This window comes from Trematomus bernacchii, unplaced genomic scaffold (assembly GCF_902827165.1).
Source record: "Trematomus bernacchii unplaced genomic scaffold, fTreBer1.1, whole genome shotgun sequence".
Lineage (NCBI taxonomy): Eukaryota > Metazoa > Chordata > Actinopteri > Perciformes > Nototheniidae > Trematomus > Trematomus bernacchii.
In genome coordinates, this window is record NW_022987637.1 from 87,588 (window position 1) to 115,334 (window position 27,747).

The window sequence follows — 27,747 nt, forward strand, 5'->3', positions numbered from 1 at the left end:
TTATAAAAAAATAAAAAATTAACCACCAAAAATGCACTGCTCCTCTTTATTTAGACACATCAATAGGACCACAACGTCTCTTTAGGCCAAAGCCCGATTGGTTTAGCACCATTCCCACCACCAACATCATATTTTCTTCCTTAGCGTCACATTCAGTTACACTGAACACATAAGAGCCTAGCAACGAGAAGATAGTAGTCAACTAGAAATTAATTAGATAAATCAGACAATGATTAAGTTCATTATACATAAACCCATCTAGTAAGTTGTCCAAAGCCTTCCAGAAAACAAAAAGGCACAAACTCATAAGATTGAAATCAATGACCTGGTGAATGTATAGGTGATAGAACACAGATTTATCAGTTTATCATTGTGGTAGTCACCCTTGCGACTGTGAAACTAGTAAACTGCATTCATGGACATCAACTATATTTGGTTTATGTCAAGTCACAATTCCAATTTTGTATATAGATAATGGCTGTGGGCACTGATCATACGATTAATGGGCTTTATGCTGAAAAAAGGCCATTGGCATGCAGCCTGACCAATATCTTGAAATGTCCGTTTTTGTATTGATGATTAAAGGGAACTGGTCCTCACACTGGAAGAATATAGATGTTCAGGTTGCATCCTGGTAGAGCAGGAAGCCAGAGAAGGTGCTGTACTTCCAGGTGCTTCCATAGATTGCCCCGCGATGCAAACGGAGCCACACTTGGTCTCCCTGAAAGAGGGGCAGGATAGCGTGGTTGCTGGCTGTCTCGTGATCTGGGGCCCCATCGTTGGCGTATGCAGAAACCATCACCTCTTCGTTGCGCATGAGGTTAATATAGAGAGGCACGTTGATGGCAAGCTTCAGGATGTGGAAGAGGAAGACATAGGTTCCATTGACAGGGGAGGTGAAGCGGCCAATGCTGGTGTCAAACATCTCTCCAAGGTTGCTGTGCAGTTGGTCGAAGGCAATGGGCTGGTCCAGATTGCCTGGGGCAAAATTGGCAGTGCGAGAGGCATTGAAGGCCACTCTCAATGGCTGGGAGAGTGGGTAGAGTTGCATTGGAAGCAGGGCTTGATGGTCGTCGTGGGGAGAGAGAGGGACCTCCATGGTGGACACCGACAGAGAATCCCCCTGACCCGAGTCCACAATTGTAAATGCTCCCTCCCGGTCTGGGGTGCTGACCTGGGAAGAGTCGCTCCAGGCTGCTCCAGAGTCCAGACAAAAACAATATTCAGCGATAACACAGTCCGGGGTTTTCAAACTCTCATTTAGTCTAGTTGAATCTTAGTTACATCACATGTGAACACAGCAATCTTATTCTGCTGCTGACCAAAACAACCTCACCCAATCCTTAGACAAAGTCAAACTCACTTATCTCTAATTAAAAAACATTCCACCTCTCCAAATTCAGTTACTCTTTCAAAGAGGACTTTCATGACTCATTTTACACACGAATAACACTGGCTGATAAAATGTGTCAAGCATATCCCATTTTGTCTTCTGGCTCCAAAAGCTTTCCAAATTCAGAATTGATGCACTTCTCTGATCTGATATGCCCCATAAGCAGTGCTTATTAAAGTAAGCGTATCAATTCATTTAAAACATTTATTCCTTCTAATTACCGTTCTTTAGGGAATCGCTTTAGCAAGTGTTGATACAAAGTAGTTTCCAAGAGGAAAATTATACTCGTTAGAACTTGTGATCTTACCACTGAAGTTATGCCTCCCTCCTCCACATCTATGGCCATGATGGTATCCAGCGTCCTGGAAAATACCAGAGGAATTTTAGAAGTGTATAGAATAGAGTTAAAACAGTGTTGCGTGCATCTGGTAAAGATGAAAGGAACCACTCTACACATTTATTTAAAGATTAAACAAAAACAATGGACGACTAAGCAAACAATTCACAATTCCAAAAGGCGAAATGTAGGGACAATTTTTCACAATAATTGGACAAAGTGCTTAAGACTTGGGTAGGCAACACTTAAGACAGCAAGAAGATATATTTTCAAAATGATTCAACCAACAAACCCAGCCCATTGAGCCAACTCATTTCCAATGCAAGTAATTAGCAACATTAGCTCCAAAGATTGCTTAATAATAGTATTCAGTAGTCAATTTGGCCCTTTGACTGCCTTTCCCTAAAGCCTTGGAACATGGCTGTTAATTCTCACAGCTGTTAAGTTGGCAGCTTTTGGATAAGCATTTGTTTGTCAGACAGCCAAGTTTGCCCATTTCATTAAAAAACGGTAATTCACTTACTCTCGCAGCATAGAAGGTGGGGCCACAGTCCCTTAGATGAGTCTGGGGAATGTAGGATCCTCCTGAAGAGAAGAAATCAGCAGAGGTTCAGAATTACCACATAGTTGTCGAGAGTTTAGAAGCAAACATTTGATTTGATCAACATACCTGGTTGTAGTTCGTCTTCCGGGGGATAAAACTCAGCTGGTGTTTGGGTACTGGCAGTGCTGTACCTAGGTTCAGCAAAAACTGAAGAATCTGGTTTGTATTTCAATCCTCCATTCTGAGAAAAGTTAGCATTCACCTTGAAGACCTATAGTGAGAATAACATGGGCAACAAAGAATCAGATTCAATCAATCAATTCAATTATGACTAAACGTTCTTGATCATACAGGCAAATCAACGGTCATGCTGCAACTGTAACTGGCAGAAATAGTTTTTACCGACAAGACACACATGTGGACAATGTCTGAGGTAACTTAGACAGCCAATATCTGAATAGACATGTCAATGCATATAGTTTTAGAGACTGACAGAAATTGAGTCATCCATCTTTGAGGAAACATTATTATTCTGGTAAATCATAACCACAGCACCTTTTCTGAAAAAAAAGTCATGTTAGGCCAGAGACCGGGGCTACTGCAGAGAGGCCTTTGGGTGTCCCATGACTGTCTCCTTGCATGTTGTGGCAATCCCTACTGCATCATAACTACAACCAGTCTGCCAGCTCCACCAACATGATTTATATATATTGAGATTCTACACAGCGCAAATATAAGAGATAAGGATACAACTTGACATTTTATGACTTCCAATATATTTCAGATACCTGCAGACTTTCGGCCCTACATTGATTTTGCCCAAAAGAAAAATGATGTATGCTTTGGTGAAACTAACCTGCTGGATATTCTGAAACTGTGAAGAAGTCAGAGTTCGTCTGGAGGGAGGTGTGGAGAAAGTCCTTCCCTGAGGAAGGTTGACAGTGCACGACTCAATCCTACTGCAGGGGGGATGCTTCTTTGACTCTGGAGTCTGTGGAATACCAGCATGCATTAAAAGCATAGAAAACACTTCACATCAGCCCAATACTTTGTCCCATTTACATAAGCGCAGCTCTTCTCCAGGCTGACAGGAATGGTGGCCTCCCTGCGGTACAGCGGAGGTGAAGGAAACCCCTTTCTTTCAGCCAGCTGCAGCGGCTCCTGCAGAGAAGAGAAGGATTCAACCACTGAGAGACAGGATAGGATTATGTTGCATCTTAAAAAGGCAATATGATGCTTCTTACATGAGGCAAGTCCATTGAAGGAACTTTTAGTGCACAGGTCTCCAAGCACTGATCCCCATTAGTCTGACTGGCTCTGCGCTCAATAAGCCTGGTAGGCAGTGGGGTGGACTAAGTGGGGGGGTAAATTAAGTGATTAATGGGCCAAGTCATTTTACACTTCATCAGAACTGAGTCAAAGACAGAAAACTGTCCGCTTACATGCATTGCTTTTGGCAGGACATCAACTGGACTTCCTAAGTCAGCATGTCCTGGTTAGAATAGAAGCATTTATTGTCATTATACAAGTACAACGAGAATAGGAAAGCTACTCCTTTTAAGGTGCCATCAAAACATTCATAAACAAAGACACGCAGCATTCATACATAAAATAACAAAATAAAGGGCAGGAAACTGAAAACTGTCTTTGCTTTAAAGATCTGTAGCGCCTCCCGGAGGGCAGCAGCTCAAACAGGTGAAAACCGTGGTGTGAACTGTCCTTTACAATGTTGGTGGCTTTACTGAGGCAGCGTGAGTTGTAAATATCCATCAGCGAGGGGAGAGGGCAGCCGATGATTTTTATGACTTTTGGGCCTCTTCCCGTGTGCCTCAGTGCAGCTGGCGTACTGTAACTGTTCTGTAATCAGTATGATCAGGCTCTGGATGGACGGGCGCTAGCGGCTAGTTGAGGAAAACCAAATTAAGAAATGAATCGGTGAAAATCTCCAACTCTTAAAATGATGCAGTTAAAAATTCATTATCATTGCAGAGATAATACATTTGCAATACTAACATGTGGTGAAAAAATAAGGACCAAGCATAAAAACATATTCCAAAAAGGTCATGTTAATGGTATGATTTGAAAGAAATGCCAACGATTGTTATCAGTTTGGTTATAGAATCGAATAGAGAGGGATGAAACCCTCTTTAATGGTCACACATGCAGAGCACACAGCACAGTGACATTTGTTCTCTGCATTTAACCCATCCTAGTACCAGGAGTCTAGTACTAGGAGCAGTGGGCAGCTATTGTACAGCGCCCGGGGAGCAACGGGAGTGAGGGGGGAAGGGGGTGTCATTTTCCCTATTTGGTCCAAGTTACCTAAAGGGGATGGAGATTTAGATGACCTCCGCTTCAGTTTTTGGTGGCCATTGATTGGAGAGATCTCACCCTCTAGAAGAGAGTCCTGAACAGGAAAGAGTCGTTCATTATATTTTCATTGGTTTGCAAACAGCCAAACGATAGTTACGTATTTAACTACGGTTCTATGAATACTGGATGACCGCCAGAGGCGGTGCTTTAGCACTGGATATCTTCTGTCTCGCGCATGCGCAGGTCGATTATTTATATCAACAAAGTCACGTTTGACCTCGTATGACCCCGGAAGGCATAAGTTCCGGTGCTGTCAACGAGTTCAGTCCTATGGAATCTTCTCGCAGAAACACGAAATTCCGAGTGACCAAGAACTCTGGCGGTCATCCAGTATTCATAGAACCGTAGTTACATACGTAACTATCGTTCTATTTCATCCTTACTGACCGCCAGGGGCGGTGCTTTAGCACTGGATGACCTATATCAGAGTCACGAGGAAGTCTGAATACTCACCCTATAAGGATGGCCTAGGCGGACTCTGCAGGAGGACCACACCCAGCGGGTGAGGGGCGGCAACATTCACCCTGTAATATCTGGCGAATGTGCTCGGAGATGCCCATGTGGCCGCAGCACATATGTCCTCCAGGGGCACACCTCTCAAGGTCGCCCATGACGTGGAGACACTCCTGGTAGAGTGGCACTTTACTCTGGGTGGCAAGGGACGGTCATTCGCCTTGTATGCCTGGGCAATGACGTCCACGATCCAGTGGGACAAGCGCTGTTTTCAGAGCGCACAGCCCCTTCTAGGACCACCGTAACACAGAAAGAGCTGTTCAGACTGACGCATGCCTGCGGTAGTCTGGACATAAGCTCTAAGGGCCCGCACCGGGCATAGGAGTCTTGACCTCTCTTCCCCCCCCCCCCATCTCCTGATGGGGGGTCAAACCGTGCCAGCTGGATAGGCCGATTAAAATGAGAGCGTGCCAGCACCTTAGGGAGGAACGCTGTGTTCGGCCATAAGGTGACACCTGAGCCATCTGAGTTCCACCTCAGACACGAGCTGTTCACGGACAAGGCCTGAAGCTCGCTTACACGCTTTGCTGAGGTGATGGCAAGAAGGAAAGCAGTCTTGGCTGAGAGCCACCACAGTTCTGCCTGTAACAAGGGTCCAGCACCAAGGGCAGATCCCATGTAGGGGCCCTTGGGATGTTCGGGGGGCGAAGCCTCAGTGCTCCCCTTAAAAAGAGGGATACCAGCCTATGGCTCCCCACTGTGCTGTTGTCAACCCTTGCGTGTTGAGCTGATATAGCAACCACATACACCCTGACGGTAGCCACATACACCCTGACGGTAGCGGGACACCGGCCGTCGTCCAGGAGGGACTGCAGGAACTCAAGGGTAGTAGGCACCGAGCAATGTACTGGGTCCTCATTTCGCCCTTGGCACCAGTCAGAGAACAGTTTCCACCTGTTTTCGTACTGCTTACGAGTAGATGGTGCCCTAGCATTGAGAATAGTCCTCCTGACAGGCTCTATGCAGTCGCTCAGCAGTGGGTCGGGCCCTCCAGTGGCCAGGGGTGTTTTCGTACTGCTTACGAGTAGATGGTGCCCTAGCATTGAGAATAGTCCTCCTGACAGGCTCTATGCAGTCGCTCAGCAGTGGGTCGGGCCCTCCAGTGGCCAGACCCACAGCTGGAGGCGGCAGGGGTCGGGGTGCCACATCCGACCCTCCAGCTGAGACAAGAGGTCCTTCCTGTTGGGGAGACGCCAAGGTGTCCCGCAACAGAGTCTGTGCAGCAGGGAGAACCAAGTCCGGGCTGGCCAGAAGGGGGCCACCAGAAGAAGCCTGTGGCCCTGATGAAGCACTCTGAGGAGTGTTGGTAGGATCAGAGGAAGGGGTGGATAGGCATAGAGAAGCCTGTAACAAGGGTCCAGCACCAAGGGCAGATCCCATGTAGGGGCCCTTGGGATGTTCGGGGGGCGAAGAACAACCAACAGCCCAACCAATGAAGGTTGGGCTGTCCTGTTTTCCCACACCGCACCCCATCCCGAGAGGCTGGCATCCGTCGTAACGGTCTCTCTGCGGAAAGGGACGGAGCCCATGGCCACGCCCCTCGACATATACGACCTCTCCCTCCATGGGGATAGAGTGGAGAGGCACTGTTGTGACACCCTGATTTTTCTGTGCCTGTGGAACTTGGGGTCTAAGTGGAGGCCGTTCAGCCATCTCTGCAGGGGGCGCAGTGACAACAAGCCCAAGGGAACGACAGTTGAGGCAGCAGTCAGCTTGCCCAAGAGGCGGAGAAACAGGATATATGCCAGAGACCTGCCCCTTTTGAAGAGGGGAAGAAGCTGGAGGATGTCGTCCAGGCGCTGAGCAGATGGACAGGCCCGCATAGTGACTGTGTCCAGAGCCACCCCAATGAAGGTTAGGCTCTGAGAGGGGTTCAGACAACTCTTCTCCATGTTCACCCTGAGGCCTAGCCGGGCGACATGAGAGAGAAGGAGAGCCGTGTCCTGGGTCGACTGCAACCGGGATGGTGCACAGATTAGCCAGTCTAAGTATGGCAGAATCTTCATACCTTGAGACTGCAGGGGCGAGAGGGCTGCCGCGACACACCTGGTGAACACCCTTGGGGAGAGGGACAGTCCGAATGGGAGCACCCTGAACTGGAAATGACGGCCTCTGAAGGCAAAGCGAAGAAACTGCCTGTGATGAGGCACAATAGGCACATGAAAATAAGCGTCCTTCAAATCGACGGACGTGAACCATTCCCCCCTGGCAACGGTATGAAGAACGTCCGCTGTGCTCAGCATATGGAAAGGTAAGATCTTTAGGAACTTGTTGAGTCCCCTCAGATCGAGGATTGGGCGAAGTCCACCGCCTTTCTTCCTTACCAGGAAGTAGGTCGAGTAGAAACCCCCGGGCTTTGAGATGGGGTCCACAGGCTCGATTGCACCCTTGGCAAGGAGGACTGACAGCTCCTGGTTTAGGGCGATTTCTTTTGCCGGGTCGCTTATGGTGGTTATTTTGACCCAGCTGAAGGCTGGGGGCCGGCGTCGGAACTGAAGCTTGTACCCCTGGGTTAAGGTGGAAACCACCCAGGGGTCTGAAGCTTGAGCTACCCAGTAGTTGAGCTGCTGCTGGGAGAAATAACCGACAGCCGGCCCCAGACCCTCAGTACCTTGCCCCCCGGCCTCTGGAGGCGACGGTTAGGCACCGGATACCGAGGCTGCCTTGGGGGTGAGTTAACAGGACCGTAGCGGGCCGGCCCCCTCGTGGGATGCTGAGGCCCATGGCGGGCACCGGGGTGAGCCGGTGGATGGGAGCGGCCTCGGGAGGCAGACGCGGAGCCTCTAGGCCTACCGGGGGGAGGGCATGTCTCTGCGAAGAGCTGATAACTGTTGCCTGGTCTGACTAGCTTGGACAGTCCGTTCGAGCACCTGTACGGCAGCTGAACCGAACAGCTCCCCCGGCTCCACTGGGAAAGCACGGAGAGTCCTCCTACATGCCTCTGATAAGGGTGACTGTGCCAGCCAAACCTGGCGACGAGTCTGGACGAGAGTGGACATCAGGCACCCAAGCTCTCTAGACATCAGAGCAAACGCCTGTAATGAGGCGTCACTGAGGCTGGTAGAGGAAGCGCTAAGAGCCTCCTGCTGCAGGGAAGCTGAGAGGGCGAGCATGAGGTGAGAGGGAATTGCCTATACGGCCCATGCACGCCGCTGCATCGTAAGCCTTAGTGAGCAGGTCATCAGTGACCCGACATTGGGGTCGAGGGCACCTGGCCTCCGACCTCAGGGGAAACTATGAGGGAAGCAATAGTAGGCTCAACAGCCGGCATGTGGTCAAGGCCGACTTTTGCCGCATCCTGCATGGCTGCCAGGGCTCGGCCATCGGACGTAAGACGGGAAAGAGTCTTAGTGTCCCTCCAGCATGCATGCAACTCCCTCAGATACTCACAAGAGGGAGGAACTGCAAAGGTGGCGGGTGCCAAAGTGCGCCTGAAGAACGCACTGGCAGGCGCTGTTTCGGGCTGCTGTACATCCAGCTGCTGGCGAGCCAGTGCCATGCGAATGACGGTACCCATGGAGCCGTCATCTGCCCCCTCCGAGGATGCATGAGCTGAGGTACAGGAGCCAGGCCCAGAAGCATGGGACGGGCCCTCTCCGTCATACTCATTAAATTGAGTGGCTGAAGCTGCCATCGAGAACACATCGTCATCTGGAATCAGCTCAGCCATGGGTGGACTGGGTGCAGCGGTGTGCTCTGTACGGGCACCAGAATGGAGAGCCAAGAGGAGTGACTTCATCTGGGCTAGCTCAGTAGTGAGTAGGTTCACCCTAGAGGACAGCCTATCAGGCTTAGTCCTCTTCTTGGGCGGGGCACCCGCAGCCTCTGCTGCCCGACACCTAGGACGGGTAGGTTGGGCTGTAGTCGTCTGTGCAGGGGGAAGGCCACCCTCAGTCAGTAGTTCAACCTCGGCTAGTCTAGCAGCTCTTTCCGCACGAGGCATGATGGTGCAATTCATGCACGGGTCCTCCGAAAGGCCCTCCCTCAGATGCTCGAGGCCAAGACAAGAGGGGCAAAGGTCATGGCCATCCTCTGGTTGAAGAGAAGCCATACAGGTGTTACAGCCGTTAAACATAGCGCCAAGCTTAAGGCAGTCCGGGGGAGAGCACACTGGGCCAGGAAACAAACTCCGCAGTGGAGGGGAGTGAGCACAATAGTAGTTAGCGTGAGCGTGAGCACTCTGCTAACTGGGGTGAGAAAAATGAAGTCAGTTAGTGGTATATATGCTGTGAGAGGAGAGCGGGAATACTCTCTCCACTAGCACCGTAGCGAGTTAGCCTGAGCGAGAGCACTCTGCTAACTGGAGATGGAACGGGTATTAAACCAACTGTGTGCAGGGAGAGGGGAGCGGAAACACTGTCTTCACTAGCGCTGTAGCAAGTTAGCTTTGAGCAAGAGCACTCAGCTAACTGGAGGATGGAACAAGAACCAATTGTGCACCGTGAGAGGGGGGCGAAGACACTCTCTTCACTAGCGCCTTAACAGTTAGCTTGAGCGAGAGCACTCCGCTAACTGGACGATAGAACAGGTAAGGAACCAAATGTATGCAGTGAGAGGAGGGCGGAGACGCTCTCTTCACTAGCGCAGTAACAAATTAGCGAGAGCCCTCGGCTAATTTGTACACAATTATCTCATTAGTTTGAGAATATATAGCACAATCAGCAATAAATGGTAGCGATCTCACCGGCTGACGTGCAGGAGCGTCTGCTCTTTACCGGTCCGGAGCTCCTGGGGTCCGAGCGGTGAACACCGCGGTCCCCTCCCTTGGGAGGGCGGACAGCTCGTCGCAGCCTTTGGAGGGCGAGCGTTTTTCTAGCCCGCAGCTCCGATCGAGACGATCACAAGGCTACAGGTAGCGATGAGCTAGAATCTTAATTTTCAATAATCTAGCTTGGCTTCTACTCATAAAGTAGTAACCTGTGCAGCGAGAAGATGAAAAAGGACTGAACTTGTTTACAGCACCGGAACTTATGCCTTCCGGGGTCATACGAGGTCACACGTGACTTTGTTGATATAAATATTCGACCTGCGCATGCGCGAGACAGAAGATATCCAGTGCTAAAGCACCGCCTCTGGCGGTCAGTAAGGATGAAATAGAACACCACCTGCATAAAACTGAAGGAGCCATGGATCTTTGTCACAAGGTCCTCTAGGTGCTGTTTTCTGAGGAAAGGGTCTTTGGGTAAGGCATATGTAGAGTTGAAAACCTCCACAGGCATATCCATGTAAACTGCCTGTTGGGAAGAGTAAAGTTGAACAAAAACAGACATCTCTACCCAACATACACAATTTGCAAACTAACCACTCGTACTCACCGAGTTGGCGGGTTGCACTCTTTTGGCTCTCCCTTTTCTCTGTGGGACACACACACACACACACACTGACATATGGTCCTGCAACCCCTGCATCAGCTGCTGTGGAACACCACATTTGAACCATCTTTGTTTATTTGCTAGGGTTGTGGGTTCCTGAATACAAACAAATGATCAACTGCTACCATACCAACTTGCAAAATATCCATTTTCGTTTAGCTTAAAAATATCAAACAGACACTTTACCAATAGACGTGGATGTAAGACACGTTGTAGCATTCACTATCAAAAATAATGTGTGTTGCATTTTAAAAAGGTCTCCTATTATACTATTTTTAGGCATACATTATAAGTCTCAGATATATAAAAAACATGTCTATGAAGTGTTTTGCCCAAAATGCCAAACAGATCATGCATTGTAGCATGCCTCATACCCAGTGGCGGCCGGCCCATAGGGGAACTAGGGCGCCGCCCCACCTCTTCCCACATTCCAGATTGTGATTAAAAAACATTTGAATTTGCATTTACATTTGTTTGTTTTAACATTTTTTAATGAACAAGGCAAATATTATATAGTTGGTGTCAGTTAAATGTATAATCTACAATAAAATATCGATAAAAATTGTTTTACGATGTCTAAAGTTACTGATAAGTCACGTGTTTCCTGCTTGGGGCGCATACATCTTTGCCCATTGACTCTCGTTATAAGTGGTGCATGCGCAGTCCGCACCTCTTCAATACAAGTGATAGGAGCAGCTCGGGGCGCACCAAACTGCGCCCAAAGCAGCTGTTGACACGCCAACAACTAGGGAGCAGCAGGAGCGCCAGAGTGAGTGATTGACGTTTGAATGAGAGAGAATTAGATGGAGACGGAGTGTAAACAATACTGATCTAATAACAGAGTTTTGTTCATGAATCAACCTTTTTAATGAAAAATCCTTTATGTAATTAATTTCCCTTTTCCAGGAATCACAACAGAAACAGTCTGCCAGACTAATACATTTCTAATTTTACATAAAATGAAAGATATTTACAGTTAAGAATTAGATAATAATGAATGCCATAAATTATTGGATAAATGTACAGTTTCTTTTTTCTTCAGTATGATAGCTGTCAAGTACAGTCTTAGAATAAGTGAGAAATTGATTTAACACACTAAAAGGATTTATTCTCAAATAATCGGGTTATTACGTTGTAATAACTCATCTCTCTCTCTCCTTCAGATTAATGTGGTTGGGTTTATTTTTCTTCTTTGCGAAACGCCGCTGTGTCAAATGTCCTACTTGGGTTGCTGTTCAACATGGAGGACCAACTCTGTGCAAATCGGGTAGACGCATGCTCTCCTCTGTGACGAGCAGGCTGTCTGCTCAGATACAGCTCAGATACATTAAAAAGTGCATTTTGCATAATAGGTGACCTTTAATACTCAAGTCAGACTCTGATTCCAGTGTTATGATCCAGAACACAGAAGGTCTCATGCTGCCTCACCTGTTTGCAGCCAGCAGATTGTTTCTTGGTGGTGACGGGGCCTTTGGGGATGAAGGTGGCAGCTCCTCTCCATGGTCTGTGAACTGCAGCTGGGGGGGAACAGGGTCCAACAGATGAGTCCAGATCCCAGCAGTCAGGAGGCTCCCGCTCCCTGATTTGGAAGCCCCCCTTCCAGTTCTGAGTTGGAGTTTTCATACAAGTAAGGTACAGTCAGTTGAAAAACTGCCATCCAAATGGAGTCTCAGTGATTCCTGGGTTACAGTCAAACTGAAATGCAGCTTTAAACATACAAACTGGATATCTGGCTTACCTCCTTGGAAACTTCCTTTGAGTTTGATGTGGCTGACGGGACAAATAAATAGAAAATTCACCATATTCAAACAAGGCACACAGTAGTTTCAGTAGTCAATTCATCTTTATACTAGCATGATTTTTAAGTTCAATTTCACCTATAGGGCTGTTGGCTCTCAGAAACTCCTCTGCAGGGTTATTGGGTGGAGATGGAAGACAAGTGAAGTACTTGCAGTTCATCAGCTCAGCGAGTTCTTCTTTGAACAGCTTATCTAAAGAAATGATAAAACACTGCATATTTTATTCTTTTTACCAGTTTTTCCTTTTCCGCAAATAAATCATCTAAAACAAACATGCCCATTTGGAATTTTGGAGAAATGTCAGTAGTATTTTAGATAAGCTGATCATTTTGTAGGTTTATTTTATTTTTCCAGGAGCTGTATGTACAAACACTAATTCCCTCAGCTGGGATCTATATCTCTCATAGAAAATATTGTCAGGTTTCTTCAACAGATCCATTTGGTCTCAAAATGCTCTCCCTTCCCCTGAAGGTTGGTTCAAATAATGCAATCACTGAGGGCCCAAGATTATGCCAAAATGGTGTGGACAATCCAAAGAGATTGGTTGGTATGATACACTTTTTATAATAGATTAGAACCCAACCAAGTTAGGTCCGGTACATTCTATAGAGTTGAAGGTGCTCATCACAGCATTTTGATGAGGATTTGTCAAAAGAAAATACGAGACCATTTTTGGACAAAGATCATACATTAAAATGGGTTACATTCTTTAGATTGAGTTAGTATCAAACTACTGGTAATAATCATATTTTATGAATTGTAAGGTTTCCTTGGGTGCTTTGAAAGGCACCTCTAAATAGAATGAATTATTAATTCAGGAAATGTTATATCTTGACTCAAAAATCTCAGGCTTTACATGTTTAAAAAAAACAACATTCTTCATATCTTATTAGAGACTTGTGGATCTAGGTCATTGTTGGCTCTGTTACTCACATGTGGATCCAGCCACCGGCTTGTCTTTCCCTTCCAGCAGGTCCAGGTAGGCCGCAGCCGCCCGCTCCATCTGCTCCTCTAAACTACAACATGACAGCTGAGGTCATCAACATCGAACTCTTTATACCAGTAAAATTGTGTTATCATGTACTACAATTTGCATCAACTACTCTTAAAGAAAATGTAGCTTGAAGCCAATCTATGAGGTAAATATTCTTGGCTGAGGGAATAAGTTGTATAAACTGAAGCAGTAACGATACATTTATGCCACTGATCAGAGCTGTGCAGTTACAGCAACACATTCTGTATGTGATGCATAGCCTCAGAACAAGATATTATCAGTATGAGGTTTTCTTGCAAATGGAATGCTATACAATTCCTTCAAACCATAATAAATGGTTTTATGACCTGTCCCTATATACTAAGGTCCGTTTAACACTGCTGGTATATTGTAGTTACATAGCCGGTTAGTCAATGTATCACAGAAACATTTCAATCATTTCATTTTGATATATATATTTCATATTGTATTTCTCTGTATCCTCTAGGGGACAGTGTCCGACCTAAATGCAATTTGAAATATAGATCTCCTGACTCATGTTTAGAGATTAAGAGCTGTAGAATGCGCAGTTGTCAAATTAGAAATAAACGGGAAGTGGTTCATTAAATGTATCAGTCACGAATTTACACAATTAGTACTAACCCAAAGAGAAAACCTGGCTCTTCTACAGGTGCACCATAGAGAATATCCTGACCTTCTACAGGTGCACCATAGAGAGGGTCCTGACCTTCTACAGGTGCACCATAGAGAGCATCCTGACCTTCTACAGGTGCACCATAGAGAGGATCCTGACCTTCTACAGGTGCACCATAGAGAGGATCCTGACCTTCTACAGGTGCACCATAGAGAGGATCCTGACCTTCTACAGGTGCACCATAGAGAGCATCCTGACCTTCTACAGGTGCACCATAGAGAGCATCCTGACCTTCTACAGGTGCACCATAGAGAGGATCCTGACCTTCTACAGGTGCACCATAGAGAGGATCCTGACCTTCTACAGGTGCACCATAGAGAGGATCCTGACCTTCTACAGGTGCACCATAGAGAGGGTCCTGACCTTCTACAGGTGCACCATAGAGAGGGTCCTGACCTTCTACAGGTGCACCATAGAGAGGATCCTGACCTTCTACAGGTGCACCATAGAGAGGATCCTGACCTTCTACAGGTGCACCATAGAGAGGATCCTGACCTTCTACAGGTGCACCATAGAGAGCATCCTGACCTTCTACAGGTGCACCATAGAGAGGATCCTGACCTTCTACAGGTGCACCATAGAGAGGGTCCTGACCTTCTACAGGTGCACCATAGAGAGGGTCCTGACCTTCTACAGGTGCACCATAGAGAGGATCCTGACCTTCTACAGGTGCACCATAGAGAGGATCCTGACCTTCTACAGGTGCACCATAGAGAGGGTCCTGACCTTCTACAGGTGCACCATAGAGAGGATCCTGACCTTCTACAGGTGCACCATAGAGAGGATCCTGACCTTCTACAGGTGCACCATAGAGAGGATCCTGACCTTCTACAGGTGCACCATAGAGAGGATCCTGACCTTCTACAGGTGCACCATAGAGAGCATCCTGACCTTCTACAGGTGCACCATAGAGAGCATCCTGACCTTCTACAGGTGCACCACAGAGAGCATCCTGACCTTCTACAGGTGCACCATAGAGAGCATCCTGACCTTCTACAGGTGCACCATAGAGAGGATCCTGACCTTCTACAGGTGCACCATAGAGAGCATCCTGACCTTCTACAGGTGCACCATAGAGAGCATCCTGACCTTCTACAGGTGCACCATAGAGAGCATCCTGACCTTCTACAGGTGCACCATAGAGAGCATCCTGACCTTCTACAGGTGCACCATAGAGAGCATCCTGACCTTCTACAGGTGCACCACAGAGAGCATCCTGACCTTCTACAGGTGCACCATAGAGAGCATCCTGACCTTCTACAGGTGCACCATAGAGAGCATCCTGACCTTCTACAGGTGCACCATAGAGAGCATCCTGACCTTCTACAGGTGCACCATAGAGAGGGTCCTGACCTTCTACAGGTGCACCATAGAGAGGGTCCTGACCTTCTACAGGTGCACCATAGAGAGGGTCCTGACCTTAAAGAATATACATCACCTAAAACAACAGAGATAGGGTGCTGCCATGAATCTAACCTCAGTGTGTGATCTCTCTTGACTCCCAGCAGGGTGGCCAGCTGACTCAGGCTCTGCAGCTGCTGGGCTGTGATGGGGGGGGCCTGGTTGTGTCCAGCCAGCAGGTCTGTCCTGATGTGCTCCAGCTGCATGATGTGGAGAAGGTGCTGGAACTGCAGCACAGAGGTCAGATTCCTCCTCTCAGTCTCCGCCTTTGCCACTTTTTCCTTCTTCACTGCCTTCCTCTGGGCTCTCAACAACTGTAGAGGCAGAGGATTCAAGGAGCAGTTTAAAAACCTGCCATTGAACTTGTTACAAAAGACTTTTGAGTTTCAGACTACAAACTGTTTATGAAACGTTGTGAACCCAACGTTTAACTGCAGGATATTAGAGTACAGATCTCAAGTGAAAAGGCTACTCAATCCAGAGGGGTTTTAAAAGGGATGTTGTGGACAACAGCTTTACAGATTGTGTAAAAAAGACACTTGGAGAAAAGTTTAATTTGGGATATTGGAATATACAAGTGAAATGTGATTAATAGTTGTGTGCTATAGAAAAGATGAATAATGACTTTGTTTCTCAGACTTGCGTGTACCTAATGTGCAAACTTTAAGTTCCAAAAAGTCCTCATTCTTTGAGCAAAACAAAGCACAGGCTTCAAACTATCCTTAAAGGAAACCTATCATGCTATATTTAAATGATATATTGTAGGGCCATACCTATATAAGGTATATTTATAAGTTTCTGTTTTCAAAATACCAAACAGATCATGCATTTTAGCCATGCCTCATTTCGCTCTATGTGCCGTTTGCTGTCTACGGGTCTGATTCTGCTGACCACGCCCCCCTGCAGGAGAGGGGAGACGTGCTCTGATCAGCTGCTGGGCTGTCAGAAGAGGGGGAGAAAAAGACATCTCCGTCCTCCGTGTTTTATTATATAGAGTCGTTATTCATTTGTTTTAAAGCTCAATAAATAACAAAAAAGACCTTTGACCGGCACTTTTCAAATTTTGTCCGGAAGATTTAAACTTTAACGAACATCTTGACCGGCGAAACAAACTGAAACTGAAACTCTGCCGCACGGTCCCCTCGTTCCTTGGAAGAGACGGAGAGGTGGGTGTTTGTCATCTGCTGGTGGACTAACCGGAGAGAATTACAGTGCTTGCCTCGACGGGGAGGGATTGCATTGAATTAAAGCAGCGGGAGCAAACGCTTGCCTCGGGGAGGGAGAAAAAAAGCCACAGCGGAGAATAAACAGAAGGGTAACCATGGTAACTATGGGCGGGAAGTCTTCTTCGCTGCTTTTGTGGCAGACTACAGCGCCACTTACAGGCCTGGCATATGTACTACAGCGTCTCCAGCGCTTTCGAACGGCAATGGCCGTGGCTGTCTCCTCCTGATTGGTGGAGTTGGCCCAATAGCCGTAGCGCCACCGTCCTGACGTCAGTAAAGTGTTCAAATCTGGATCAGTTTTTATCAGATCCGTTGCAGCCCCTTTTTTAGAGATTTGGGTATGGAGGAAAATAGAGAGGGTTGTGTTTTCTGACACTTGGTGAGTTCCCTGGAACACCGGGGACACATATTCATTTATAAAAGACGTACAAAAGTGCATTTTGCATGATAGGTCATCTTTAACATGCAATTCAATCCCATCCAATGCCCAAAAAGAAATCAAAAGTGAATGGTAGTCGGATTGCCAAAGACTTACATTCCGAGTCAATTCATCCAGGGTTTTGTGCAGCTCCTGTGCAAATGCCAGGTTATGAAGCACCTCCTCGTATTTTTCCGCCGCCGCCTTGAAAATGATAAATTGGAGAAAAAAAGCCAATGCACAAACCCCAGACAGAAACAGAAGATAATATGCTTTGGGTGCCAGTTCATAGCCAGGGCTTACCATCTGATCATGGTTAAGTTCCTCCCCCCAGGTCAGCCTCCTCTTGTAGTCTTCAAGTTTCAGCTGTGGGCACACAAGAGACATCACAAAGTCCAGGTGCCTGCCACCTGTCCACTGAAACTGAAATCAATTCTTACCTTCTTTTTCTCCAAGTTGCGGACTTTGTTTTTTAAGCAGATGAGACCATCTTCGATGTAGAGGTCATAGCCGTGGTAGATAGTGGAGGTCTCCATGTTGAGCTGCTCGTTGCTCAGACCCAGGTACGAGCCCCCCTTTGGGCCATCAGCCAACACAAGGTCCCCCCGTCTGTCCTCCCCATCCTCCAAGTGCTCAGGTGGTGTGACCTCCAGGTTAGGGGAAGGAGACAGCTGCACCATGGTGAGCTTTCAAACTGGAAGGTTTACACCTTTTAGTCAAAAAAAGAAAGAAACAAATGCAAAATGTCCGGCCCTCTGGTTCTGTGCCCTGAAGCTGCTGGTACCGTGTCTACCAGCCCTCCAGAGCAGACGTGCTCCCACTTCGCCTGTTTTTAAATCTTGTTTAAAGACCCACTTCTCCCGTGGGTTTGCAAACCATGTATAAGACCTGTCGGTTTGTGCTTTTAAATGTGGGTTTATTTACTCATGTTTTATATTGTTTTTATGTCATGTACGGTATGAAAGTTTCCAGACTGTGGCTTTAAGAATGGTTTTATGCAATTATGATGTTTTTATATATCGATTGATGTACAGCACTTTGATCAACTCTGTTGTTTTTAAATGTGCTATGGAAATAAAGTTGGATTCACTGTATTAACAGAACCACTGAACAGCGGAGTCGTAAAGCGTCAGCGCCACACACCAACAGAAGCACGATGCAGGAGCACGCTGTGTTTGTTTAACCACCTCAATTCCCCAAATGTTCCACAATTATAAGAGAGGCTAATTTACACAGGTGACTGATTTAGATGTTTCATCGGTAACTGAAAAAGCTTAATCTCATTTTAGAAAACAGCCTATTTCCCCTTAAAGGTGGTAAATTTGAGAAACCGGCTCGAGATACACTCTTTGTTATATTCCATGGAATGCTCTTAAGATCCCGATAGCAATAAATATCTTAAGTGCTTTGACAAAAAATCCATTAAAAAATGTCATCTGTGGAAGCCGTAATACTGTAAAAAGCACGACCAATCATTTTAGCTGGCCCGGCTAAAATAACTGGATGGCCTACTTGCCTGTCAGCCTTCCATCTGTGCACAAACTTATCTCGTGCCCTCATTGGTCATGTGCGCGTTCGTGTGTGTTGGAGGAGGGGCTCTGTAAGGAAGTGGCAGATTTTTTCCAGCTGTGTATTTTCAAATTCTAGCGCACTCGAGCTGAGGCCTGGGTTGCGGTCGAATAGTCCATTTAGTTTAGGAACCTTCCTAACGGAGTGAAATGACCCGGAAGTCCCTCAGTGGCAGCCATGATAAGTGCCGTTCGAATTCTCTAAATGATAGGAAAGGAGGTTTCAAACTTCCTTTATAACCTCCTTTAGCTTAGGAACCACTGGACTTCCCTCACCGAAAGGAGAAAATGCTGCCCCACAATGCCTTGCGGCCGCGGCATTTGTCGTCACACAACAGTCGGCCGTTCACGGAATCAACCGATTATGAACGAGAAATGATATCATGAAAGTTACGGTGCTTATTAAGCATTTTAAAACATATGTGGTAAGTTGCCAAAGTGCTTTGTTTTGAACGTTCATCAGTATTATAATCAAAAAGAGAAATATGAACATTAGTTTTTACTGAAATGATCAAATAAAGTCAACATTTCACAGTCTTTACTGAGCTGTGTGGGGTTTGTTCAACTTTTAAAAGATGTTTGAATGGTGATATACACAGTGATAGATGTTAAAGACTAACGTTTATAATAAATACATTTGTATTGATTTTAAGATCTTTTCATACAATCATACGTATTGGGATCATTTGTATTAATGTGGACCGGAGGGAGAGGGTGACGAGCATAAGTTTCACTTTCCTTTTTTATTTCAATTCCAACTTTGGTCATGAAGAATATGTTTCTCTGTTGTCCCCGTTCATAAAGCATAAAACAACAGCATCAGAGCACGGTGCAGAGTCTCTAGATGAGTTTACAGTAGTCCCTCGTTCTTATTATACATCCATGTTGTAGTCCGCTGTACAGAAAACTGTAGTTTCCATAGTTTCCCCACAGCAGCAGACGCACATTTATGACCTCTGCTGGCGCATCATAAACACGTCGGATAGTGAAAGTGCAGTCGGATTCTCTAAAGTACCGCAGTCTCTTCTTCTAAATCCTTTTGAATTCTCCTATCCACTATCCCTTAACCCCGTGACGTTTCACTCCGAGGTCAAGGGATAGACGATAGGGTTAGAACTTAGGAGCTGATTTTTGGACTATTCGACCGCAACCCTGTACTACGAAGCTGGTTCAACCTAACCTGGATATGTTTGAGTTAGCCGGTTGGCCCAATCCAAAACATACGCGCTCTCGCTAAACTGTACTACGACGCTGGTTATCAAGTGGATCGCTCAAGCCAGCCGTGTTCTATCTAGTTAGGTGCACGTTCACATGAAAGGGGTGGTATTTGGAGCATTCAACCAATCTCAAACATGGACAAGCGTACTGACAGCGCAGCGTCATACTTCCTGAATGAAAAGTGAACTTTAATATTAGTCAAATATGAAGAAGTTAAACTTTAAACATCCATGACTTAAACACTTTATCCAGGATAAAAGCCACATAGCTGCAGCTGCAAGGTGAATACAGCTGGTAACAGAAAAAGTGTTTGAATGCGTACATTAACAGGTTTATGATATCACTGTCCGTCCAAGACACGAGTGGATCTGACTTTAATTACATTTGACTCGAGTGTTTCGTCAACTTAATGTGTTGCTTAAAATAATACTTCTGCATACAGTATGTGACACTGAGTGTTGCACGGCCAGATACGGCTCAAGAAGCTGACTCAGATAAGGAAATATATGATACATTATGATGTGATATGATGTGAATGATAAATGGGACACATCGACGTCTGCACTCACAGTGCCGCGGACTGTACTTAATGTTACTCTGATCCGGTTACTTATGTTGTGGCAGATATTTAAGTAAGCTTTCTTAACACTAATGTTATAATAGTCAGATTGCTCTGAAGATGGGAGGTGATATTCTATTCATTTTCACACAGTCAGTTGATTTTTGCTAGGGGTGGGCGGATCGATCCCAAAATATCGATACTTCCGATATTACGTTACGTTTCAAAATATCGATACTAGAACCAATAGGATCGATACTTTTATACTTTTTTCCCCCTCTCCTCTACTCGTCAATTTCATCAAAAACTATGTGCAGACGAACACAAGTAGGCCTACATACGCTCTTTTCTTCTCTCTCCACTGCTGTCCTCCTCTCCAGAGGCTCGCGCACGCGCAGCGCGCTCCCTGCCTGAACGCCGATTATCAAGCTGACTGACAGCAGCCAGCAGGGCAGGACAGCAGCAGCCAGCGACTCGCCAGTGCGACACACGCGCATGATGGCTGAGAGAAAGAGGAGCGTTGTGTGGAGCTATTTTACAACTGTCAATGAAAACTTAGTGAACTTTGATGTGTGCAAGAAGGCAGTTCGCTACTGTGGCCACTTTGTATTGTTATTTTTCATGTTTGCACTTTAAATTTGCAAAAGTAAAACGTTTATTTGTCTATAAAAACTTTCCTGTCTTTAATCATGAAAATGAATTCAGATGTAGTCTATTTATGATGCATTCAGCTCAAAAATCATGTCATGCAGGTCTCCCCTACATGAAAGTACATAAGAAGCTTTTCATTTAAAAAAGTATCGGTATCGGTATCGGCGATACTGGCCCTGAAATACTTGGTATCGGATCGAATCCAGATTTTGTGGTATCGCCCACCCCTAATTGTTGCCGGTGTTGTGCCAAATTATGCACCCCCGTCATGAAATGCCCCCCTTGTCACGGGAACGCGCATTTCTAAATGACACGTTTACACATTAAAACGATGTTTAAAACGAAAAGTACACGTTCAGGGTTTTTATTAATGGTAATTTTCAGACTGTGAGTTGTTTAGTGGTAGCTCATATAGTCTTGATTCTTGTGGTTAAACTTTTCGCTCCGTATTTGATGGTAGTGGTGTCGAAATTCATTCGTCACTTCCTTTTCAGTTTTTTTTTTAAATCTTTTTGTTTTGTTATTGTTACGTCCTGTCTGTATACACGTGCTTTAAAATGTATTGTTTAATTTTACATATTTGTCATATAATAATCAAAATATATGTTTACAAATGTTAGTCTTTGTCAGCATATTTTTAAGGGGGGCATTTCATGACGGGGGTGCATAATTTGGCACAACACCGGCCGTCTTTCCTGCAACGGCAGTTTTTCTGTATTTCCTCTATCCTGTAATATGACTTGATCGCTTTAAACTCCGCACACGGAGCTCTGATTGGTCAGCAGGCGGTGCTTTCACTGAGTTGATCTGCAACCTAACCTCCTCCCGAGGAGGTTAGCCGCTCAGCATAAGTTACCATGGAGATCTAGCCCGCTAAAAAGAGAACCAGCGTCGTAGGACCGGAAAGCCCGAGTTTTCCCTGAAGTCAGCCGGCTAAGCGAAAATCCAGCTTCGTAGTACAGGCCTCTGGTTTCTGCAAAATTACCTACCCCACCTTTAAGTAACAGACAGATTTTAAAATCATCCATAAATATCTACCCGGTTTCTGAATTTAAGATTTAAATTCGAAGTGGACCCTTGTTCTTTTTGTAATTTTCAAGATGAATCATTGGAACATTATTTTTCTCATGCCCTTTTTCTAAATTGTTTGTCTAATGTGTGAGTTGGTTGTTGCTTAGAGTAACAGATAGTCCTGTTTCAAAATATGTCACATTTAATTATATTGATAATATGGAATCTTCCATGTGATTTGGATATAATTATTATTTTGGGTAAATACCATATACACTGCTGTTAATAGAGTGATAGCAAGCCATCCTTTCCTCGTTTTATTAATGAATTAAAATAGTCTAAAAATACAGTCCTGGAAAATTGGTAAAAAGATTCATAGTGATATTTCTACATTTGTATTATTTTAAGTAAGCTCCTTAATGCCTCTTTAATGCTTTTGTGTCTTTTTTGTTGTTGATGTCATGCTGCCATCATGCAGCCGATGTCCTGCAGTCCAGTTTAAATCCACACACTTTGCTGCACAATCCTCCACTGGTTCATTGGCAGTTTAATCACCAGGTTCAGCATTTTTTTTAAACAAACGCCACGCCAATGAAAACTGCTGACTCACCTGAAGTGTTTCACGCGCGTGCAGACTGAGCCCCTCTCACCGGATGTCTCAAAGGGCCTTTTGGTGTCCGCTCAGACCTTTATATACCATGCCGTGCCGTTACACCGACGATCCAGCCTGATCACATCCGGTCCTGGCACCTGTCACGATGAGAGAAACGACTCCCGTTCCTAAAACAATCCGACAGGATTTCGTGGTAAGTGGTCCGGAATAATGCAAATGTACTTTAGAAAATAAAACCGTTACAGCTGGTTGCCTGTTTACCTACTTGAATTTCAAATGCAATGCAAATAAATACAGGAGCGAAGAAATATAACTAGAATGGCTTTTACTCAAGTGTATTATGTGGGACAACAGAACAAAGTAAACCTAAAAGAAGAAACAAAGATATTTTGAACCATAAATGTTTCATGTTTAATGTTCATCGATATTCAAAAAAGAAAACCCGCCTATTTTCGTTTACCAAATCATGTGTCCATAGATAGCCTACTGCATTAAACTAGATTCAACAGATTTAAAGGTTAACATTTAAAAAATACTTTAGGTCGGATACTGTCCTGTAAGAAGAAACCAGGAAATCAATACATTTTTGGGCCAAATTAAATCCAAGAGATAATCAATGTATTGATTGCATTTGATCTGTGATATACCAATAGACTAATTTTCATCTGCTATCATTATTTTCAATATAGTGTAATACGTAGCCTACTTCGGCAAATCAGGAGTCATTTTAACATGCTGCCATGAAACAGTGCAGAATGAGCTACTGCAGGGCTTCATTCAGTAGGCTACCATTAATGCAACGCTACAGTTTACATGTACATGGGGAAAGAAAACGTTTGGAATAAGGTGCATTTGTGTATAAATGTGTTCTAAAATATGGTCTGATCTTCACCTTAGTTACAATAATCAACAAACACAATCTGTTTTACTAATATCACACAAATTGTTGCTTTGTTCTTGTCCATATTAAAAAAGGTAATTCAAAGATTCACATTGTAGGTTGGAAAATGTGAACCCCTAGACTATAACGCACACCAACTGAGTGAGGAGTTAGCAAACGTCGTTTTAATCAGTGAAACAAGATTATAAGTGTTGTTCGAGCTATTTTGACTTATAATAATCACTTTAAAAAAAACATTAAACATTTTGAGCTTGCTATACACAAGCATCTGCTGATGTGAACCACACTGTAAAAAAAGATCTTAATTTGACAGGAAATAACTTTATATTTTTATAGTAATTATCATGTTTTTTTAAATAACTTGCAAAATCCTGTAAAATTACAGATATTAACTATAAATTAACAACCCAAAACATTATTTTAAGTATTTTGACAATAACAACAAATAACATTTATTTCATTTTTTTTTACAGTAAATTTACTATATAATATTTACAGTATTTTTGCACTTTCAGAAAATACATGCAGATGTACCTAAAATAAAAATTATTATCTGTAATTAAATATGTAACTCGTAATATAAAAGTGCATTACAATTATAAGACTTTAAGATATGTCTTTGTAATTTTAAGGTAAACTGTAAAAAAAAGTGTCAAATAAAAAAAAAGGAAAATGTAAGTAAAAAGCTATGGCACTTGAAATAGAATCCAGCCATACAACGGCAGACAAGATGAGAGTAACACCTACGTCACTTCCGGGAGAAAATTACGGCCCCGCCCACTTTTGGGGGAAAACAACGCTGTCATTTGAATGGCGGTCAATACAAATTCTGAAGTTTTTGCCAATCCGATCAGAAATTTAAGAAAACCGTGGATTTTTGGATCTTCAAAGAGCCCGATTACGATGGCCAGTCAGGCAAACAATTACATTAAATCATTTGAAATCGACTGCTGTCAGTTGGAGTGATGACATCATCGTGTTCCATTACACAGGTGTTTATAGTTGAGCTAACGAGCTCTGTAGAGATCAAAGGTTTGCATTGTTCTGAATGAGAGATACACCTCTTACATGTGAACGTTTTGTGGAAGAAAGGAGGCGGTCAAGGAGGAGGACCGTTTCAACCGACAGCAGGCAGCCTCCGAGGAAACCTCCACGAAATTCCTTGAGCTCTTCGAACAATTAGTTCGCAAAGAATAGTGCCTGTTTGTTTTGTCTTTTGCTTTGGATTTGTTCATTTGTTGTATGTGATGTTTTGGATAATATTTAATTTTGAAATACATATTTAAGTTTGACGTTAACCCTTGTGTGGTGTGTTCATATTTCTGTTATTCAGCCAGTGGTCGTGGGTCTGGTGGACCCACTGCCTTTTTGGGTTTCAATTCAACACAATCAAACTATTTTAGGTTAAAATACTCAACAGATGCTTACTTAATCCAAATTCCAAGCAATATAAACAGCATATATGGTTAATATTTGCCCTTTTACATTTGTTAAATCACATAAATGAATTAAAGTGCTACTTGTTTGTTTCGGCTGTAACTAGCTGATGCTCAATCTCATCCTCTTCTTCAAAGTCACTGTCAGACTCAGATTTCTCAGAAATATGATCCTCACATTCTGAAACCTATTTATCTTCCTCATCATCATCAAATGGTTCTCTGAGCAGAGAATCTTTTGGCCATCTTGATCAGTTGTGATAAGGACCCAAACTGGCAAAGCTTTATTTATTGTGTCTCGCCCCAAATTTGCAGCTGGGATAGAATGTGAAAAAAATTAAGATTGGTTCCCGTAAGACATAATGCGGAATGTGAGAGCAGACAGGTGTCGGTGCTTGAATTTATCAACAATGTTGCAACCTTGTGCGGGAATGGCAGGGGCAGAAACACAAAAGTCTCACACACACACACACACACAGGTGTACAGGACCTACAATTTCCACACTTTTGTTAGCCCTGGGTATGTAATGTAAATGTGAAGGGGGGGGGGGGTACAGTGGGTGGTCATTGAAAATGTGTTCTGATATATGTTCTTCACAGAAAATGAGCCAAGGCCATTGAGTGTGAGTGCGAAAAAATTATTTATCATGTCATTTTTCTTTAGATGTATAATGAAAACGGGTCCCTCAGACCCGAACACCATACAAGGGTTATATCAAGCATGAAGCCTTCTTTACAAGTAGAAATACAGAAAAAATACAACAAATGTGTTTACTGTAAAGATACAAGGAGATCTTTATTTTAGACAAAGCTGAATATACATTTTATGATTGTGACATGACTAAAAAGCCAACGTTTTTAAAGTCATTGTGCAACCCAAGGTATAACTGTCTATAGTCTACTGAAACTCATAATGACCACTTAAATTTCCACCTCAAATCATTCTGCGCATAAACCAACCGTGTGTAAAGTATCCAAATGCAATATCAGGGATGTTTTATTAAATAAATAATATATCAATTAAAATGGAGTCATGTTACTGCATGTAGCTCAAAACCTACATAAGTCAAATGACTAACACATGTCTCTTCTTTCTTTTAACGTTCAGTCAAAGCATGACAATATTCTATCACTGAACATGGCTCAATTTCAACACTAAATGTAACAGTTTCTGACGAAATTGTGTGATGGCCTATTTTACATACAATTTGTAATAAAGACATGGGTCTGTAAAGTCCTTTGCTCTAAATAAACTTGAGCAAGGTGAAATTGGAAATAAGGTATATAAATGGCACAAACAAAAGAATAATGCATCTGGCCAATAAATGCATTTTTCTTCTGTCAAGCAAACAAACGGGTAACATAAAAACTGGCCATAAATGAAATTCCTCTCAACAATAGTCGTGGTCGTGCAGCTGGACCGGGTTGTGGTCAGGAGCCGAGATTTGGTCGCCAGTCTGTCTCTCCGGCCCTGTCCACCTCGCTCCCCCCTCACAGGACGAGGTGGAGACCTCTCTACCCCCTCCTGCTCCTCCTCCTCCTCCTGCTCCTCCTCCTCCTCCTCGTCCTCCTCCTCCAATAGTTCAGTAATGTCTCCTGCAGTAATGCTAAGGTTGTGTAAGACACAGCAGGCAGTGACCACAGCAGGGACAAAGTTATGGTTCACCTCCAATGACTTCGACAGGAGGCACCTCCATCGCCCCTTCAGTAGCCCGAAAGTGCGCTCTATGATGCTGCACGCTTTGGCATGGCAGCCGTTGAAGCGGCTCTGTACTCTCCCCTGTAGTGGCTCCCGATACGGAGTTACGATGGTTATTGGGTGTACTATGTAGGGGTAGCCACTAGGGCTGCACGATTTGGGGAAATAATCTAATTGCGATTTTTCTGACAGATATTGCGATTGCGATTCGATTTGCGATATTTGTTTTTAAGCGACCCAACGGAAGATTATTGTAAAATGCGGCCGTATCTCCGGCTAGGAAGGTCGTATCAACGTGCTCCCGTCTCTAGCACCCCCGCAGCCAGAGCTACGAGTGAAAGAACTAAACTTACATGAAACTTCCGTTGGGTTGCTTTAAAGTCAAGCTTCAGTTTAAGATTCACCCTGTAATAGAAACATGTGATGGAGCATCACTAACCTGACTCAGATGCTTTGTTTCACCAAACCATCTAGGAAAGCTCCATTGGAAGCCATTTGGAAAAGGGCAGGCACTTTCAAAAATACTTGGCAGGTGATTGGATCAATCTGTCTATCACCTTCTATCATGGGCCACCTCTGATTGGTTAACAATGGCTGGTACATGTGGAGCACAGCACTTCTGATTGGTGTGGATGACTGACATCGCTTTGCAATTTGATAATCGCATAATTTAAGATCGCGATTTAGATTTAAAATCGATTAATCGTTCAGCCCTAGTAGCCACCATCCTCCACAATTAAGTTCCCTGGTGGAGGGTACAGAGCCTCTTTATATAGGGCACTGTGTTTTAGTCGGTGGACTGACCCCAGAAATCCGACGAAAGTTTGTAGGAATTTCCCCTTCCTGGATGGAAATAGCTTCTGATTTACATAGTCCTGGCCACTGGGTCCGGGTGGTGTCTTGATCCTAATGTGGCACCCATCAATGGCACCCACACAGGAACTGAATGTAGGGCTGTTGGCCAACTGCTGGAAGCCCTGCCTGACCTCCTCCAGCTCTGGACCAGCAGGCAGCCTGATTACAGATT

The 27,747-nt window shown here is 44.6% G+C and overlaps 1 protein-coding gene across 1 annotated transcript; it reads right to left on the reverse strand.

Annotated features, from left to right (window-relative positions):
• Nucleotides 1–27: 27 nt before the first annotated feature.
• caprin2 (caprin family member 2) lies at nucleotides 28–22,728 on the reverse strand. The gene is made up of 20 exons (XM_034133138.1): nucleotides 22,682–22,728; nucleotides 17,505–17,758; nucleotides 17,368–17,430; nucleotides 17,182–17,268; nucleotides 15,496–15,734; nucleotides 13,265–13,347; nucleotides 12,410–12,523; nucleotides 12,271–12,302; nucleotides 11,961–12,137; nucleotides 10,476–10,514; nucleotides 10,266–10,394; nucleotides 4,597–4,681; nucleotides 3,717–3,766; nucleotides 3,519–3,626; nucleotides 3,337–3,435; nucleotides 3,131–3,265; nucleotides 2,401–2,545; nucleotides 2,254–2,315; nucleotides 1,701–1,755; nucleotides 28–1,194 (listed from the first exon to the last, which is right to left on the reverse strand). The coding sequence occupies exons 2-20, from the start codon at nucleotides 17,742–17,744 to the stop codon at nucleotides 620–622; spliced, it is 2,517 nt and encodes an 838-aa protein (XP_033989029.1). The 5' UTR covers nucleotides 17,745–17,758; nucleotides 22,682–22,728; the 3' UTR covers nucleotides 28–619.
• Nucleotides 22,729–27,747: the final 5,019 nt, after the last annotated feature.